The 15961-nt window shown below is 41.5% G+C and overlaps 4 protein-coding genes across 5 annotated transcripts; 2 read left to right on the plus strand and 2 right to left on the minus strand.

Moving 5' to 3' along the window:
* Positions 1 to 284: 284 nt before the first annotated feature.
* On the minus strand, positions 285 to 5195 carry lamtor1 (late endosomal/lysosomal adaptor, MAPK and MTOR activator 1). Its single transcript, XM_030109211.1, has 5 exons — positions 4960 to 5195; positions 3531 to 3673; positions 3298 to 3375; positions 2421 to 2544; positions 285 to 2060 (listed from the first exon to the last, which is right to left on the minus strand). Exons 1-5 carry the CDS (start codon positions 4999 to 5001, stop codon positions 1968 to 1970), a joined length of 480 nt encoding a protein of 159 aa, XP_029965071.1. The 5' UTR covers positions 5002 to 5195; the 3' UTR covers positions 285 to 1967.
* A 2699-nt stretch (positions 5196 to 7894) lies between these two features.
* On the plus strand, positions 7895 to 10549 carry sfrp2l (secreted frizzled-related protein 2 like). Its single transcript, XM_030108614.1, has 3 exons — positions 7895 to 8536; positions 9108 to 9188; positions 9330 to 10549. The coding sequence occupies exons 1-3, from the start codon at positions 7987 to 7989 to the stop codon at positions 9746 to 9748; spliced, it is 1050 nt and encodes a 349-aa protein (XP_029964474.1). The 5' UTR covers positions 7895 to 7986; the 3' UTR covers positions 9749 to 10549.
* A 917-nt stretch (positions 10550 to 11466) lies between these two features.
* On the plus strand, positions 11467 to 13113 carry tomt (transmembrane O-methyltransferase). The gene is made up of 4 exons (XM_030108877.1): positions 11467 to 11728; positions 11819 to 12015; positions 12120 to 12242; positions 12887 to 13113. The coding sequence occupies exons 1-4, from the start codon at positions 11467 to 11469 to the stop codon at positions 13082 to 13084; spliced, it is 780 nt and encodes a 259-aa protein (XP_029964737.1). The 3' UTR covers positions 13085 to 13113.
* Positions 13114 to 13501: 388 nt separating this feature from the next.
* Positions 13502 to 15717, minus strand: anapc15 (anaphase promoting complex subunit 15). 2 transcript variants are annotated; one of them, XM_030108885.1, is made up of 5 exons: positions 15685 to 15717; positions 15343 to 15464; positions 15182 to 15241; positions 14973 to 15113; positions 13502 to 14164 (listed from the first exon to the last, which is right to left on the minus strand). In XM_030108885.1, the coding sequence occupies exons 2-5, from the start codon at positions 15460 to 15462 to the stop codon at positions 14117 to 14119; spliced, it is 369 nt and encodes a 122-aa protein (XP_029964745.1). In that variant the 5' UTR covers positions 15463 to 15464; positions 15685 to 15717; the 3' UTR covers positions 13502 to 14116. The 2 variants fall into 2 exon arrangements, with proteins under 2 accessions (XP_029964745.1, XP_029964744.1); XM_030108884.1 differs by having other exon boundaries at positions 15626 to 15697.
* Positions 15718 to 15961: the final 244 nt, after the last annotated feature.

The following is a 15961-nucleotide window of genomic DNA, read 5'->3' on the forward strand; positions in this document are numbered from 1 at the left end:
CTTGTGTGTGTGTCCTGTGTGATGTGGTTTACCTTGGATGAGGTCAATAGACATTAGCACCATGCCTGTTACTCAGGTTGTGAACATCCATATTTATTTACCAAGACATGGTTGTTTTGTTGAAAGTTTTTAATGAATTAAATCAAACCCCAAAAAAAAGAAGAAAAAAAAACTTTTTGGTACTAGCCTAAGATATTACAAACATGTTTCAGGTAGTATTACATATTTGAGTTACAAACAAAACAAAAAAAGACCAATGCCAAGAACCCATTGCTAGAAGCTCAAATCAGATGCGTGGCTTAAATAATCACAGCCTTGCAGATCATCCCTTTAGAGACTAAAGAGCAGCTGACTGTGCTCCACTGCTCACGCATAGTCATGTGCTCTCGACCAAATAAGAGCAAATTCACACTTACAAATAAATAATAATCACAAAAAGGCTTGAATCACTTTATCTGCATTGGGACCCCCAACACTGCTACAAGGGTTAGTTTCTGATTAATGTGAACTCAATTGTATTACAATCTGCAGCACAAAGCTTTGTTTAAAAGCTAACAAACATAGGCCTAAAAGTGTTCGCAGGTGTCAGAAAAACACCACAACTCTGACCAATGAAGTTCCTGAAAAAAAACTTCATTCAACCTACCATCTCTGTTTATATTTGATCAGAAATTCTGTACAAAAGCATGAATACACAATGTCCTTCCTCACATCCTACACACAACACCCTCAACTGTATTGGAAAATGTGAAGCCTTTAGTGATCTTTTTGTGCTGCAAAGAGGCAGAGGTCATTGGTAAAACTAAAGAGCACTGTCCTTTACCACTCCCAGTGCCATCTGTAAGCCCATCCAGCAACGCCCTCCCCCTCAAACTTGTGTTTGCATCATCAACCCCCAGAGAACACCACGGGTCACCCATGACCTGATGTCTTCTTGAATAGAAATTATTACAGTGGCTGACAAATAACCAATCCTACTGTTACAACAAGCCTCAGCCTTTCAAATTGACAGGTCTATTGAATTCACTTCAGTGAGGTCGACATGATGGTTCATGGCTCTGAGAGTTGAGTGACACCTTATTAGGGCCATACATCGACATCACGACATCAGAACCAACTAAAACAAAGATATGCGGGGCACGAGGATCAAATCAACCTATTCTGGGCGTAGTTTTTACACATTCTTTTGTTTTTTAGCAAGAGATCTTGACAAAATCGGCAGTGTCATTAAACGATTGTACAAAGTAGCAGTGTGAAGTGAAAACCTTAAAACATTTTGCTTGACTCTTTTATAGGTAAATTACTCAACCATTACACTGGAACCTATGGCATTGTGGTAGTTTTTCATGATTTCACCACAAAAAATATCCCTCGCTTTTGCTTTTCCGGGGAAAATTAAACCAAAACAGACCCAATCCTTGTCAAATAGAACGGTGTACCAATTGATAACTCTATACATTCATCCATTATTTTCTATACCAACCAGTAGCATCGCTAACTTAGCCTGCCAGAGTTAGAATACCTTGCAAACAGGCAAGACATTTTAACAAAGTCCATACCATACACTGAGACAACCCGGAAAAGCTTTATGAATGTGAGATTTCATCGAGAATGTTGATTTTCTTTTGTCCCCTCAAGCTAGTTGTGGAAAAGATGGATGCAGTCCATGCATCACAGACCAAGGTGGCTTTGTTGTAAGTAAAAGATCATACCCATCTCCAATAAGCCATTTCCCACTGCCCATTAGATAACTGACACCACTGCAGCCCCATAATTAATTACACTAAAGGACAGGTCCATAGGGTTGACGCCTCCATCGTAATGGTCTTTAAAGCAATTAGAAGCATAGCTAAGATGCAAATAGATCAAAATGCTTGAATAGAGGGTGAGTTGGAGGTTGAGGGTGCAGGAGTGACAGAGAGAGAGAGTGGGATGGGAGGAGAAATGCGCAGGTCACAGTTGCAGAATCAGGGAATGGCAAACTGGACAACTAGTTCTTCTTTTGCATCCACTTTGATTTGAGAGATTGCACTGTAAGCATAAGCTGCTATTTTGGACACCTGTAAAAAAAAAAAAAAAAAAAAAAAGAGAGAGAAGAAAAGAGATTAACATATTATGCAAAAAAGAGACAAGACCATAATTGTGTCGACAAACACAAAACAGGTTAAATATGTATGAAGAAGACAATCTCTTCATTTAGGTGGCCCAAATCAGTAACAACAGAAAAGCATTGGGTGGCACTCAGATCTATTTTAAGCCACAAGCTGAAATACCACACAGCCATATCTATATGCCATGAAACAGAGGGATACTCAAAAGTGAATTACATCTACCAACCAAATAAACGACACATTCGGATGAAGACTGGAGGTGTAGGTCACTCTGAGAAACATCATCCATGTGCGCAAATAGACGTTTACCTGCTGGACATCCGAGTATGGCACCAGGTCGCTTGCTAGCACTTGGTGGGGCTGGCTGGTGAGGGAGGGGAGAGTGAGAGGCTTCTTTTGGGGCAGACTGGTGCTCAACACTGCAAGCTTTGTACTGGAATGAGAAAATGCATCAGAAGCTTATTAGTTCTGTGCCCTTCTAATCTGCTGTTGGGCAAGTCAAACTTCAAATCCCACTTCAGGATGGCTGTGGATGAGTGGGTAGTTGTCCAATCCCAGGAGTCAATGTAACAAGACAGCAATTCTGAGATAAACATTGTTAAAGTTTTCAAGCTAAAAATCGCTTTCTTCACTCTTTCGACAGTATGTAGAAACGGCTTGTTACAAAATGTAATATTACCATATAAACAACAAAATAGATCATACCTGAAAACCAGAGGTGTCAAGAAAGTACTTTCCCATGCCATGTTTTCCATGTACCCAGTCAGTTCTCGAAGAGCTGGGCTGATTGTGATCACCTGGGCCCAGAACTGTTTGTTGCAGGTGATTCAAATCAGCCCAGCCCTTTGTTAACTGACTGGGCACAACAAAAACATGGCATGGGAAAGTACTTTCTTGACACCTCTGCTGAAAACATATGGCTGGCAGGATTATAAATGTACTGATTCCATTTTAATCTTAGTGGTTTAAGCCACAACTTCCAACATGGCAATTCACCATTGTTGTGTACAATCAGTCAAGTTTTAGCCTTAGCAATTCAAAGTTACAAAAACTTAAAAATAGAGACATGTAAATATCTTTAATAAGACAGCTCTTGTCCAAACTGTGACTGTCATCATACAAATACAACAAAACCAAAAGTGTTTTCTTTCCTCAACGAATATCACTTGTCTGCTCAGCCACATACCTATATTGCCGAGCTTTGTCCATGTATTCATGCTGCTCCATCATGACAGAGTCAGCGGCTGACACATCAATGATGTTCCTGAGAAAGACGGGAGAAAAATAACACAATTTGTATTAAGAATAAATTAAATTCTAGGACTTATACATTATTTGTACTGTACAGGAATTGAAGTTTTACTGTCTGGATGTTTAATTTGACATGTCTGTCTATGGCTGGATGAAGGCGTGTCTTACTGTGCCGTCTTTGTGAGGATGGATGTGAGCAGGGCCTGTTCATCGGTGCGTGCTGAGGGCACATCGGTTGTGATCCAATCAGTCCCATTTGATGGTTTGTCAGGCATTGGGTGTGGGATCAGAGGCTTAATTTCATCAGGGTCCTGTGGCAGACAAGTGAATGAAAATAAATAAGGAAGTTTTCAGCACGATAACATAATAAGATGAACAGATTACATTACAACATTGAGAAGTGCAGCAGCACTGTATCAATCATAGTAACAAAACAAGATAATATGGTGAACTGAAATGGGAGCATTACGAAACATTTAAAGCAACCGATCATGCGACAAGCTGCCAAGACGTGTAGGAGGAACTATACACATCATAGAGGAAGAACAGTTTCCTGAAATAGAAATCTTAAGAGGAGTCCGGACAAAACATGTCGCCATATTATCAAGAACTTTACTCACTGTTGTATTGGAAGAGTTGGAACAGACAACTGCTTTAGTTAATGATTAATCTATATATACTTTTGGGGAATGATTACCTATTTCATCTATTTCGCTGCATGTCAGCAAAACATGACATATTTACAACCCAAAGCCTGATATTCATCAGAAAACATACTGACTAGTTTTAAGCAATAGTCCATGTTCAAAATTAGAGCAGACTCATAAAAAGTCACATTTATTAAACATATCACAGAATGTATAAATCTGATTTAATTCTTTTAATAAGAAGTAATTATGATGGTGAAGACTTTTCAATTATAAAAGCAGATTACCCAGACACTGAACTTAAACATCAACCAGCTACATTTTTAGCTTCCCCTTATGAATTTGAAGGAATCTACCTGTGAAAATGAACTCTTTGTACTTTGTAGATCACAAGACACCCACATACACTGTGCACTTATTTCATTCCATCTAGATATGCACACTTTCTCCGGTTTTCATCCTTTTTGTATGTTTGCATTGAGCTGCCTTTTTGTATTTCTCCATCTCAGTTCATATTCTTGAGTCTTATCTCTTTACTGTACCTAACCTGAACTTTGCAGAGTTTTGTTTGCCAACTGTTTTTCTCTTTGTGCTCGTGAACTTTCATTCCCTTTAAATGTATAAGATGCAAAGTTAAACATACTGTTTCCGACTGATAACGAGACAGCATAACTAGCCTTATTTCCCTTTATATTTGTGCAACCCCTGGTAAGTGTGATGTGGTCACTTGGTGCTGACTTTACCAGGCCTGTCTCACAGGCTAGCAGGCTAACGCTGTTTTAAAGTTTCAGATCGAAGGCTGCTATTAAAAATAACAGCAAACAACCGGTGTCAAACATCACAAAAACGAATTTGCCGTTCTATAAATCTTCTTAACAACTAAAGCGCGCTTCAGTCCTGGGAAAACACTGATGTATTTAGCGGTTTTAGCCAGCTAGCAGCTAACTTACCTGACTGGAGGTCTCATTCTCGCTGCTGTAACAGCAACCCATGGCAGCGTCCGAGGGGACAAACTTTCCTGCTCTCCGTCACAAACGAGCAGTCTGTCTCTTCTCCTACAAACATAAAACTTGTCTCTTTCGAGATGTTATTTAAGCCGCATCTAAAGCTATAAAGCTACTGTCAACAGCAGCTTCTCGGACGGGCCATCACATGACAATTGCTCTGGTGCAACAACACAAGCCGCACTTCCGGTGTGACAGAGGCAGCGGCGGCGGCCCTCGTCACGTGACGAGGGACGGGTCGGAATGCAAAGTTAAAGTTTTCTTTTCTTTTCTTTTGTTGCTATTAATCAAACGTATAAATGCACAATGTCAAGTTTGCCTAATTTGCTATTTATGCAAAATAATTTAGTAACTGTGATTATGTTAGATATTTAGATATAGTGCTGGATATTTGAGAGGCTAAAATGATCTACATATGAAGTAACTTAGTTGTAATGCCGCTTCAGTAACAGGGAAGTATCTATCTATCTATCTATCTATCTATCTATCTATCTATCTTCTCCTGAAAACTAGTATGGCATTGTTCAACCACTAGAACAGCATTTCTGCAACTCTCTGTGAAAACTATGCAACTCCACACATGACTTTGTTAGAAGTTTGTGGAGCAGTTGTCTGTCAGGTAGGTGGTGGCAAGTTCAGTATACCCATCTCCCCATGTACACATGTTAAAGAATCCTTGAGCAAGACATTGAAAAGCAAACTGTTTCTGAGAGTGAGCACTTTGCAAGGCAACTGTTTCTACAACTGTCTGTGAATAACTTGTGTGCTGTAAAGCATTGTGAGAGCTGCTCAAGCAGTGGAAAAGCCCAGTGAAATGCATTTACCTTGAAACACAATTTAAAGATGTGATAAAAAAAAATAAAATTGGTGCAATAGCGAAAATAAAAATCTACTTGGCATAATGCTTAAAGTGTGTAGAACAGGAAGGAAATTTATCAATGTGGCTTTTCACACAACAAGTGTTGGGTTATATTAGTAACAACATCGTGTGAATGCTGGGAAACTGGGCTTTTTCAAGTTCATATCTCATCTTCCAGGTTTAGAACACGCTACTGCAAGCCTGCGAAAGACTACTGACTTAACATTTGACAAGAAGACCCACATTTATATGCTTCACTTAGAGGATGAATCGTGGGTGATAAAAGCTGAGAGTTCTGTGTATACAATGCTCTATCTAAATGCATGAATGTTATCTGACTGTGTCCCACCCACTGTGCTTCCCCTCCTTTCCCAGGGTTCAGTCTTTCATGTGTCTGAGAAGCACCAAAAGCTCCAGGGTTGGGCTGGTTTATGTTCACAAGAGAAACTCTGGATAGTGTGTGACTTGATACACAACAAAATGTGTCTTTCTCCTTGCATGCATGCACTTTTGTAAAAAAAATCAAGTACTGATGAAATGCTTTGGCTGTGGGATGTCACAATATTTCACCTCAGACACAAAATCAATGGTATTAAAATGTACAATTTAGAGCCTGTAAAAGTTTATGTAAAAGTCAAAAATCAAAAATAGAAATGGCAAAAGGTGCTTGCAGGGCCCAAAAAACCTTGAAAAGCACAGAAACCTGGTACATGACTACACAGTCTTGGACAGAAGAAGACAAACTGACAACAAGGCAAGGTAGGGGATAACAGGTGAATTTAATCAGAGACAGATTATGGCAATCAGGAAGGAAGAGGAGGGAAAAGGTATGCACCTGGAAGTGAATGAAAAAAAAGCTTAACATAACCTAAAAGCATGACATGAAATACAAATCACGAACATGAAGAAAATGAACATACTTGACGAGACATAATTTCTAAACCTCAAAGTATGACTTAGTTGATGGTCTTTATGCATTGTCACTTTTATGCATCAAAAAATGTAAAGTTTGTGCTGTTCTGAATCTTATGATAGGCCACAGTCTGTAACTGCACACGCTGCTCGAGAAGAGGGCAGGATGAGACACGTTAGTGATGCATCATTCACCCTGGAGAAGATTAAAGAGTCTTTGATAACCTCTGGCTATGACAGAGTGGAACAAACTGTCTTTTTCCTTTTTGTGCACGCAAGTATGCATTTTACATCCTGTCACTAATTCCGATGATTAAACGTTTTCTTCAATAGATTGTTGTGCATGTAAAGAGCTTTTTGCTCATTTACCGTTCACTGTCTTCAAAAAATGCATGTGGTGCAAATTACATAGATTGACTGACTTCCCAGGGAATTTTACTTTATAAGATTTTATTATCAATGGCTGTTTGGGTCCATTTTGTTATTAAAGCAAAGTAAAGATGTCAGGTAGCAGTACCTTATGTATTCTCATACCTGTCACACATATGGTCATTCATTATGGTTTATTTTATCATCACAAGTTCTAGAAATATCATATTTCACTGAACAATTATCTGTTTAAAACCTCTGTGGCCCCTTTTCTGTCAAAAATGAATAGATTAAAGACCCTCAAGAAAAGAAATACACTCCCAAAATATGTAGACCAAATGTTATTTTCTCAGCAAGCAAAAAGCAAATGAAGAGAATGTACACAGAAGTCAGTGAGTTGCAAAACACTGACTTTATTTGTTGTTGGGAAAAAAAAAGAAAAAAAATATATATATATATTTTTTTTTCTCCATAAATCATTACATTCTTTGAAACTATTACAATTTTCTGATTGGCCTCATTGGAGTCTTTTGCAGGCCGGTTTGAGCACACGGGCTTTACACCCCTGCACATTTAATCAATGCAACAACAACAACAACAACAACAACAACAACAACAACAGCCAAAACAAAAACAAAGTGTGTTTTGGTGTCGTTTCCCAGCGCAGACTTTGTAAACAGCGCTAATGACAAAGTGAAGCCGCCTGCAGCCTGATGGACGGGGGGATAAATGGGAGGCGTCTGGCTGCCCTCTCATTTCCCGCTGTTCGCTCCACACCTCCAGGCAGGTCGAGTCCAGGCAGGGGAGCCGCAGCTCCTCCAGCAACTTCAACAATGTCTGTGCTTCTGCTCGGTTCGCTGCTCTGTGGAGCCTTAACCGCGGCGGCGGCGGCCGGGCCGGACGGCGTGCCTCATCTTTCCCCGCGCGGGCCACCGGCGGTGGGCTTCCGCTCGTCGGTGCGGTCGGTGTGTCGCCCCATCCCCAGCACCCTGTCGCTGTGCCACGGCATCGGCTACCGGCGCATGTGGGTCCCCAACCTGCTGGGCCACGACTCGCTGCGGGAGGCGCAGCAGCAGTCGGCCGCCTGGCTGCCGCTCATCTCCAAGCGCTGCCACCGGGACACCGGGAAGTTCCTGTGCTCGCTCTTCAGCCCGGTGTGCCTGTCCGAGCTCCGCGGGCCCGTCAGCCCCTGCAGGAGCCTCTGCGAGGCCGTGCGGGACGGCTGCCTGCCCGTCATGAGCGCCTTCGGCTTCCCCTGGCCGGAGATGTTCAGCTGCAGCCGCTTCCCCGGCGGGACCGAGCTGTGCATCCCCCCCACCGGGGAGCAGGAGGGGCCGGAGGCAGACCCGGCCGGGAGCCCCGGGCACGGAGAGGAGCTGAAAGGTCTGTTTACTGCAGGTCCTCAACTCCCAGTGGAACAGAGAAGGACTTTTATATCTGTCCAAAAACGGTTTACTGTGAAAGTTGCCTACTCCATGTAGTTTTTCTGTCCCCTCAGAAACACTATAAAGAGTCACCTTTAGCATTTTACTGTATACATTTGCTGCATGTTTGACCAAGGCTAACTCTAACAAATAACTTTAAAACATTTTACAAATCTCCCTTAGTATTGATGCTTCGCTTTGTTTTGTTTCATTTTAGTATTTGTAATTCTTGATCTGTAATTTTCTGTACTTCTATAACTCATTTTCGTTTGATAGGTTGGTTTTGAATGCACTTGGCACATAAAAGCATTCATTATCTTATAGTTTAACATTGCATCTGTCACTGCTGTTATCCTGTTTTTCACCCAAACCACAAAAGATTGCAACTACTAAAATAACCTTTTTGACCTGCATGCTGTTTAATCTTCAGTTTCCATACAGGACAACAGTGGTTCTACTTTAGAAGTCTTCTCTCCTTGCTTGCAGACAGTAGAAGTTGACCTATATCGTCCTCTCTTCCCATCTCCCAGGCAGTGTTGTCTGTGAAGCCTGCAGCCTGGCTGCTGAAGGAGAGGCTGAAATCCAGGAAAGCTTCTGCCACAGCTCATATGGTGAGAACAAACTGCCATAGGAGATGCAGGCTTCCCAAAGACTAAACGGGGCTCATACAGGAGTGAAGAGTCAACACGATTAGTCCTGAATGTGTTTTTAGTGCCTCCTGTGTGATACTATCATCTGGTTCTTCATTGCAGCCTTTAAAATGCGTTTGGCCAGCGTGTCGACCGTGGGAGGTGACCGCCAGTTGGTGCCCACGGCCCGCAGTCGCATCCTGAGGTGGGCAGGAGGAGGTGCGGAGAGGGCGGAAGAAGTTGGAGGCGCGATGGCCCACAGTGCTCTGTGGCTGCAAGAAGGAGCCACCTGCACTTGTCCGAGCTTAGACTCCACAGAGACGCACCAGGAGAACCTGCTGGCGGGGGAGGCGATTGACAAGAGACCTGCGAAAGAAGATGGGAAGGTGGGAGCTGGGGCCCAGAGTGGGTGGTTTCTGGCTCTGGCTCAGGCTGAGGAGGGGCGACTGGTGGTGACTCGACTGACAAAGTGGACCAGAGGGGACAAGGAGCTGAAGAAATTCATCAGAGCACTCCTTAAACTCTCCTGTCCAGAGGTTTAAACAAGCAGCAGTCCTCTCTCCTTCTGGATGTTGTTATATAAACATCTTGAATCAATTTATACAAAATCTAGCCGATAGGAGATTAAGTTGCAAACAACCAGTAAGTAATCATTTCTATAAATGTTGAATGGGAGCGTCGGTTTAACAAACTGAGCAGGTGCTTTTACAGGGCAAACACGTGAGTTATCAGTTACACAATATTACAGCATGTATGGGGACGTGACGGCAGTCGTGGTTGATGGTGGGCGAGTGTTCCAGAAGCGTCTACGTGACGTACCGTATATTTACTTGGGTGAGGTTTTTGTAGTTTCCTGTAGCTGCAAGAGACAAAATGTTAACCACTTAAACTTTTCACTGAAGAGTAAAGACTAGAGTGATGTGAACTGATCATGAACTTTTTTTTTATTATTTAATCAGTGTATATATGTACAGCAGTGTAATTTCTGGCATTCTTGTAATGGTCAATGTGTTTTCAAAAGTGCCTTTATTTGATCGACAGGTTGTTTTTCACAGCAGCTAAAACCTCAATGTGGCAGTTTTAGTGAAAATTAAATGGTGGGGGGGGGGAAATGACTGCATTTGGCTCTGAAGAGATTAGAATACCATTGGAAGAACTGATAGTTTTGTCAGTTCTTCCTACAGCGATAAAATTTCAATTTTTAGGTGTATATTTTGACTTCTGTTGTGCTGATTTTGACCTTATCAAAGATATGGAAAAGGAGATACTGTTTTATTGTACTTTTATTTTTTATGCCATCAGAAAAAATGTAAAATACTTGCACAATTCAATTAAATTGGGGGGGAAAAATCAACCTTTCTGTTGTATTTGTTTTCTTTCAGTCAAATAATGCTTTTGATTTTGTCAGAAGAAATGCAGGAAATAAAAGAATGGGGGGGGGGAATTGGAATTGGAAGTTTCATGAATGACTTTGTCACATTAGGGAAAAAATTGCTTGAGATTATTCCTTTTTTTTGTTTTCATAAACTTCGAGTAAGCTGTTGTGTTGGGTTACATCGTGCAATATTCGATCAATGAGCTCTGCTCCATTGTCATTGTGACTCAGTAAAGACAGAAACTAGACTCCGTACAACCACGCGCAGACACACACCTGTTGGCCAGTTAACCTGATATATCAAATGTCAGTTTCACACTGCCGCCTTGTGTTTCACTGAGTGTTCTTGTTTTCTCGTCTCATTTCTGTGTTTGAATGTAACCATGATTGTTTCTGCATGCCTCATGAAAAATTACAAACGCTTCTTTAACAGTGGCCGAATAGCGAGTGCAGCTTTCATTTTCTGTTTACTGCAAACATTTACATGAAATATACACTCTCTTGCACGTGATACATAAATAATTCATCACCCTGAGTCTCAGAGGTTCTCCTGAAACCACACACGCACTTCTCCCTCTGTTTCTGCCCCTTGTCCAGCTTTCCAACACCATCAACACTTTTCCTCTGCAATCATCGGACTTTGCCAAAAACAGGTGAGCTTGTCTTGTTATTGATTGGATGGTTGCTTTTGTCCAGTAAGATCCAGAAGTCTTGTCCAATCTACCGCTACCTGTATAAGAAGAGATGGTCTTTGCTGCAATGCATGGTGGGTTCTTTATATTCAGAAAGCCTCTTTTGGAATTGAGGGTTTTCCACTCGAGATATCCTGATGTAAAACACATTTTACACAAAGAGATTTGCCTGTTTCTCTCTGTGCAGGTCAGGATGGTATCACCTGCTATTGCTCTGGCCTTCCTCCCACTTCTGCTGACGCTGATTATCAGGTACCGATACTACTTCATGTTGTTGTACCGAGCGGTCCTGATCAGGATCTGGAAGGACTGTGTCACCGGTCTGAGCCGAGAGGAGCGCGCCTACCAGTACGTCCTCACTCACGCCATCCCTGGAGACCCCGACAGCATCCTGGATGCCTTCGATGTCTGGTGCAGTAAGGTGGAGTTCATCAGCAACATCGGGCCGAAAAAAGGTGAATGGATTTTGTGACCAAGAAGTGACATGAAAGATTTTTAGTCCTGAATCAAAAAAGCCCATTCGCATGTGATGCTTCGGGGTTTAGGGAAGGTCCTGGACCGACTGCTGATGGAGCACAGCCCCCTGACAGTGTTGGAGCTGGGGTCTCACTGTGGATACAGCACCATACGCATTGCCCGGTCTCTGCCTCTGGGAGCAAGGCTCTACAGTGTGGAGATGGATCAGAGGAACGCTGCTATTGCTGAGAAAATGATACGCCTCGCAGGTTTCGATGATTACACGGTAGGCAGAAGAAATTCAGCTTTTTTTGTAAATCCACTTTAAGAAAACAGTCACCTCACCCAGGAGACATTTACATGGATATCTAATTCACGTGTGCTGTCCAGGTGGAACTCATAGTGAACCCCTCCGATGAGGTGATCCCTCGACTACGTTCCGACTACAATCTGGAGAGGCTGGATTTTGTCTTCATGGATCACTGGAAGAAATGCTACCTTCCCGACTTGCAGGTTCTCTAAAGAATTGAAATATAAATATGACAGTTTACTCACAGCTCTTCCACCAAGTACATCTGAAAATGTTTACATAACCGATTTTTACTATTGATTTGTCAGTTGACTTCTAAGCCAGTGTTTTTTAATGTTTGTCAAGTGTCCACGAGGGGGCGCCAGAAATCTTCAGTAAGTGCTTCACAGCAGGGAAATTGTGGGGGTCAGATGGATGACCTTTTCCATTCTTCAGGAAACAAATCAGTACAACAATGAAGAAATACGGGGTGAAACGATTGAGGTTTTTTTTTGAGAACAGAAACCTACAATCAGCCCATATTACACAACGTGGGCACCCACCGGCTGATTGCCTCCATTCTGAACCACTCTGCTATATGTGTTTTAGGTGTCTGATTGATATAAAAATTTCAATATTCTAAGACACTTACTTAATTTTTCATAAGGTATAAGACAAAAAATATCCACATTTATACAAGAAATATTAAAAGGCTTTGCATGTGTCTAATGTAAAAGTTTAATTTTGAATCAAATTGGTAGAGAAAAAAATGTCTCCATGCTATTCAGTTGTAATGTTTGGCCATGACTGTGCTCTTTCCCACTGTTATCTGGATCGCTTCCACAGCTGCTGCCTCTGTGTGTTACAGTTACTGGAGGGCTCCGGTCTGCTGGGAAAAGGATCAATAGTTTTGGCTGACAACGTGCTATTTCCCGGGGCTCCAAAGTTCCTCAGATACCTTCGCAAAAGCGGCCTGTATGAGTGGAAGATCCACCGGGCCACACTGGAGTACAGCAGAGGCATCAGAGATGGGATGGCTGAGCTGGTGTATCAGGGAATCAACTAGACACAGACTTCAACGTCCCACTCTTATCACTCAAATACACATCTCTGAAGAAAAATAATGGTATGCTCTGCATTACCTCCTTTTGAAAGGAGCTCATTCAGCTCATTGAAATACAGGAATGTCTTCCAAAAATCTTTTCAGCATCTTATGGTAAACAAGGATGTCAAGAAAAGAACTTCACATTTGTGATCATCCAATGTTAACTCCTACTGTTAAATATTTAATAAAGGAAAATGTATTTCAAAAAAGCATTCAAAATAAGATTCATAAAATGTCGTGTGAAACAATCTCAAACATCTGACAGTAAATTGTGTAACCACTATCTGAGAGCTTAAGATCCCTGAACTGAAACCAGCTTTTATCAGTGCTTGTTCCACTGAATGCTGGTTTTTCTCGTATCAAACACAAAACATCTCATCATTTTTATAATTTATTAAAAAAGCGAGACTTTTAAAAACAAAAATATGTCTTCATTTAAATAAATTTTCACAAATAGGAAATATCTTTGAGAATACAGATTGCAAAAAGAAAAAAAAATGAATTAAAAAAAAAAAACAAATGGCAGAAAGCCAAACTTCCTCAGCAGTAACAGCAGCTTTTGTCATGTAGTCTGAGGCATCTTAGTGGAAATCAAATATCTGAGCCTGATAGTTTTTTCATTACTTCCAATGACGACGTACTGATGGTATGATGTCGCAATAAAACTCAGCTATAACAGAGAGCTAATCACTTTACTGCATGGTAAAACTATATGTGTTTTTCATAGGTAACAAATTATTCTGCTGACAGAACTGATGTTTCTCTGCCCTCAGTTGTTTGGGGACTGATCAGCACATGACTGAAAGATATGACCAAGTCAAAGTTTAACTGGAGATCATTAGAAGAATGGCCTCTCCCGCCAGTGTTTGTGCACACCTCAGTAAAGTAGAGCTGTGTGTGAGTCCACGTTAAAGCACAGGACATGTGTCAGATTTCATGGAAGCAGAAAGTCCAGCAACCAGAGAGTGAAAGAGACTAAAAATGTATTGAGACTCAAATCATCCATTGGTCTTGATCTTGGTCTGTCCCTTCCATGTCCACCTAATGGGAAGAAAAAAATAGATTAAAAGCATGTTATTTTATGTCTGGGAAATGGAAAATGAATTCATTAATTCTTCTTGGAAAAGATTTTAAAAGCAGATCATTTCTTCCACTTCTCAACACTATCCAGTCACATCCATTATAGCAGTTACTGATTTTGTTGATCTGGAAAAATGACCCCACAGACATGGAAAAACACATGAAATTACTTCACAGACAAATAAATTAGGGCAAAAAACAGACATAAACAATTCTAACATGAAACAAACAATTAAAAGGTTACACAGGATGAAAACAACAAAACAACAAAATACAAAAGCCCAAAGAGGTGGAAAACAACATGACCATGAGGACACGCAAAGAACCAGTCAGGCACAGAAAAAAATAACTGAAAGGGGCAAAATTATAACAAGGAGGCAAAAAAGAACCTCAGAGCACATTAACAACTACAAATATATTATTGTATATTAGAATTGAAGTTCATTTCTCTAATCACTCAAATAGTAAAACATACATGTGTCTGAGATTTCATACACAAATCTACAGGTTACAAAATATACTTTGTAACCTCAAATGTTTATATCTTTTCACTGAGGCCTTAAACAATGTCATATGTGATGGATGCAGTTGTGCCAGACAAAACAAGTAATTCTCCCATTGTATGCTAATATTTTGAGACACAGAGAACCCTTTGTGTTTATTTAAACGGTGTCAAAAAATATCAATACCCTAGGACTGACTGTGTGACATGTCTCATAACCCAGCTCTCAAAAATGACTGAAAAATGAACTGAAATGAATGGAGGCACCTCATTGATCTCGCCATCATCTGGAGACTCGTTGTAGTCATTCATCTCATCCATGTCCTGCATGTCCTCCTCATCCTCAGAGTCTTCCTCACTGTCCTCTTCATCCTCGTCGTCCTCCTCCTCCTCCTCCTCATATCCGGCCTGAGGGAACAGTGTCAGTAGTGCAGGTGGAAAACTAGAGCAAGACGCGTTAAGATTTTCACTCATACCTCAAATATGGGCTTGCCGATGGGCATCAGGTTGTTGTCTTTCTCAGCAATGCTTTGGAGCTGAAACAGCGACAGGAAGCGCAGCGTGTGAGAGCATCTGGAGATGAAGTGAGGGGATGATAGAAGCCGTGATGAAGCCGTGATGGAGCCGCGGTTCTCACCCAGGTCTGGTGCTGCTGCTCCTGCTGGTGCAGCTCCGTCTCGTCCACACACGGTCGGTCCAGATTAAACCACAGGGACTCGGTTATCCGCGGCAGGAGCGAGGGAAACAAAGTGGACATGTCTGACAACAACGGGAAATAAACAAGCGTATCAGCTCTCCACGGTAATATACGGCCGCGGGAAACGTATGACGCGTTTTAAATCCTTAAAACACGCAATTATCTAGCAAGTAAATATACAAATTAAAACAACGTGACAGAAAATAAACCGTCTGATTTGCACCTTTGTCCTCGGGAGTAACTGTTTCTCAGCGTTTCACTAAAATTCAAAACAAACCTCACCGGAAACTCGCGGTGTCCACGCATAAAGATTCCCCTGACAAAGGTTCCGCATTGGCTGACCAACTGAAAAAGTGAACGTGCGATTTGCAATAAATACAAACGTCAATGAGCTTCGTGTTTTACGATGCATACGGCTGTATTGTGACCTTTACGTTGATAAAAAACCCCCATTAGCCTCACTGGAAGGCATTGTGCTTTTCAACTGCACATTTGAAAGCCTCTTTATGATGGACCAATTGCACACTAATTTCCGACTAATGGTAAATCATTACTATTC

This window comes from Salarias fasciatus, chromosome 14 (genome assembly GCF_902148845.1).
Source record: "Salarias fasciatus chromosome 14, fSalaFa1.1, whole genome shotgun sequence".
NCBI lineage: Eukaryota > Metazoa > Chordata > Actinopteri > Blenniiformes > Blenniidae > Salarias > Salarias fasciatus.

Excerpts from the sequence above, each read along its gene's own strand:
- sfrp2l (XM_030108614.1), top strand. The coding sequence starts at position 7,987 with ATGTCTGTGCTTCTGCTCGGTTCGCTGCTCTGTGGAGCCTTAACCGCG. Across the intron at positions 8,537-9,107 it reads GCACGGAGAGGAGCTGAAAG|GCAGTGTTGTCTGTGAAGCC; the intron begins GTCTGTTTACTG and ends CCCATCTCCCAG. Across the intron at positions 9,189-9,329 it reads CTTCTGCCACAGCTCATATG|CCTTTAAAATGCGTTTGGCC; the intron begins GTGAGAACAAAC and ends TCTTCATTGCAG.
- tomt (XM_030108877.1), top strand. The coding sequence starts at position 11,467 with ATGGTATCACCTGCTATTGCTCTGGCCTTCCTCCCACTTCTGCTGACG. Across the intron at positions 12,016-12,119 it reads CAGGTTTCGATGATTACACG|GTGGAACTCATAGTGAACCC; the intron begins GTAGGCAGAAGA and ends TGTGCTGTCCAG. Across the intron at positions 12,243-12,886 it reads GCTACCTTCCCGACTTGCAG|TTACTGGAGGGCTCCGGTCT; the intron begins GTTCTCTAAAGA and ends TGTGTGTTACAG.
- lamtor1 (XM_030109211.1), bottom strand. The coding sequence starts at position 5,001 with ATGGGTTGCTGTTACAGCAGCGAGAATGAGACCTCCAGTCAG. Across the intron at positions 3,674-4,959 it reads AGAATGAGACCTCCAGTCAG|GACCCTGATGAAATTAAGCC; the intron begins GTAAGTTAGCTG and ends TGTCTGCCACAG. Across the intron at positions 2,061-2,420 it reads CATACTCGGATGTCCAGCAG|GTGTCCAAAATAGCAGCTTA; the intron begins GTAAACGTCTAT and ends TTTTTTTTACAG.
- anapc15 (XM_030108885.1), bottom strand. The coding sequence starts at position 15,462 with ATGTCCACTTTGTTTCCCTCGCTCCTGCCGCGGATAACCGAGTCCCTG. Across the intron at positions 15,242-15,342 it reads AGCAGCAGCACCAGACCTGG|CTCCAAAGCATTGCTGAGAA; the intron begins GTGAGAACCGCG and ends TCGCTGTTTCAG. Across the intron at positions 15,114-15,181 it reads TCGGCAAGCCCATATTTGAG|GCCGGATATGAGGAGGAGGA; the intron begins GTATGAGTGAAA and ends CTGTTCCCTCAG.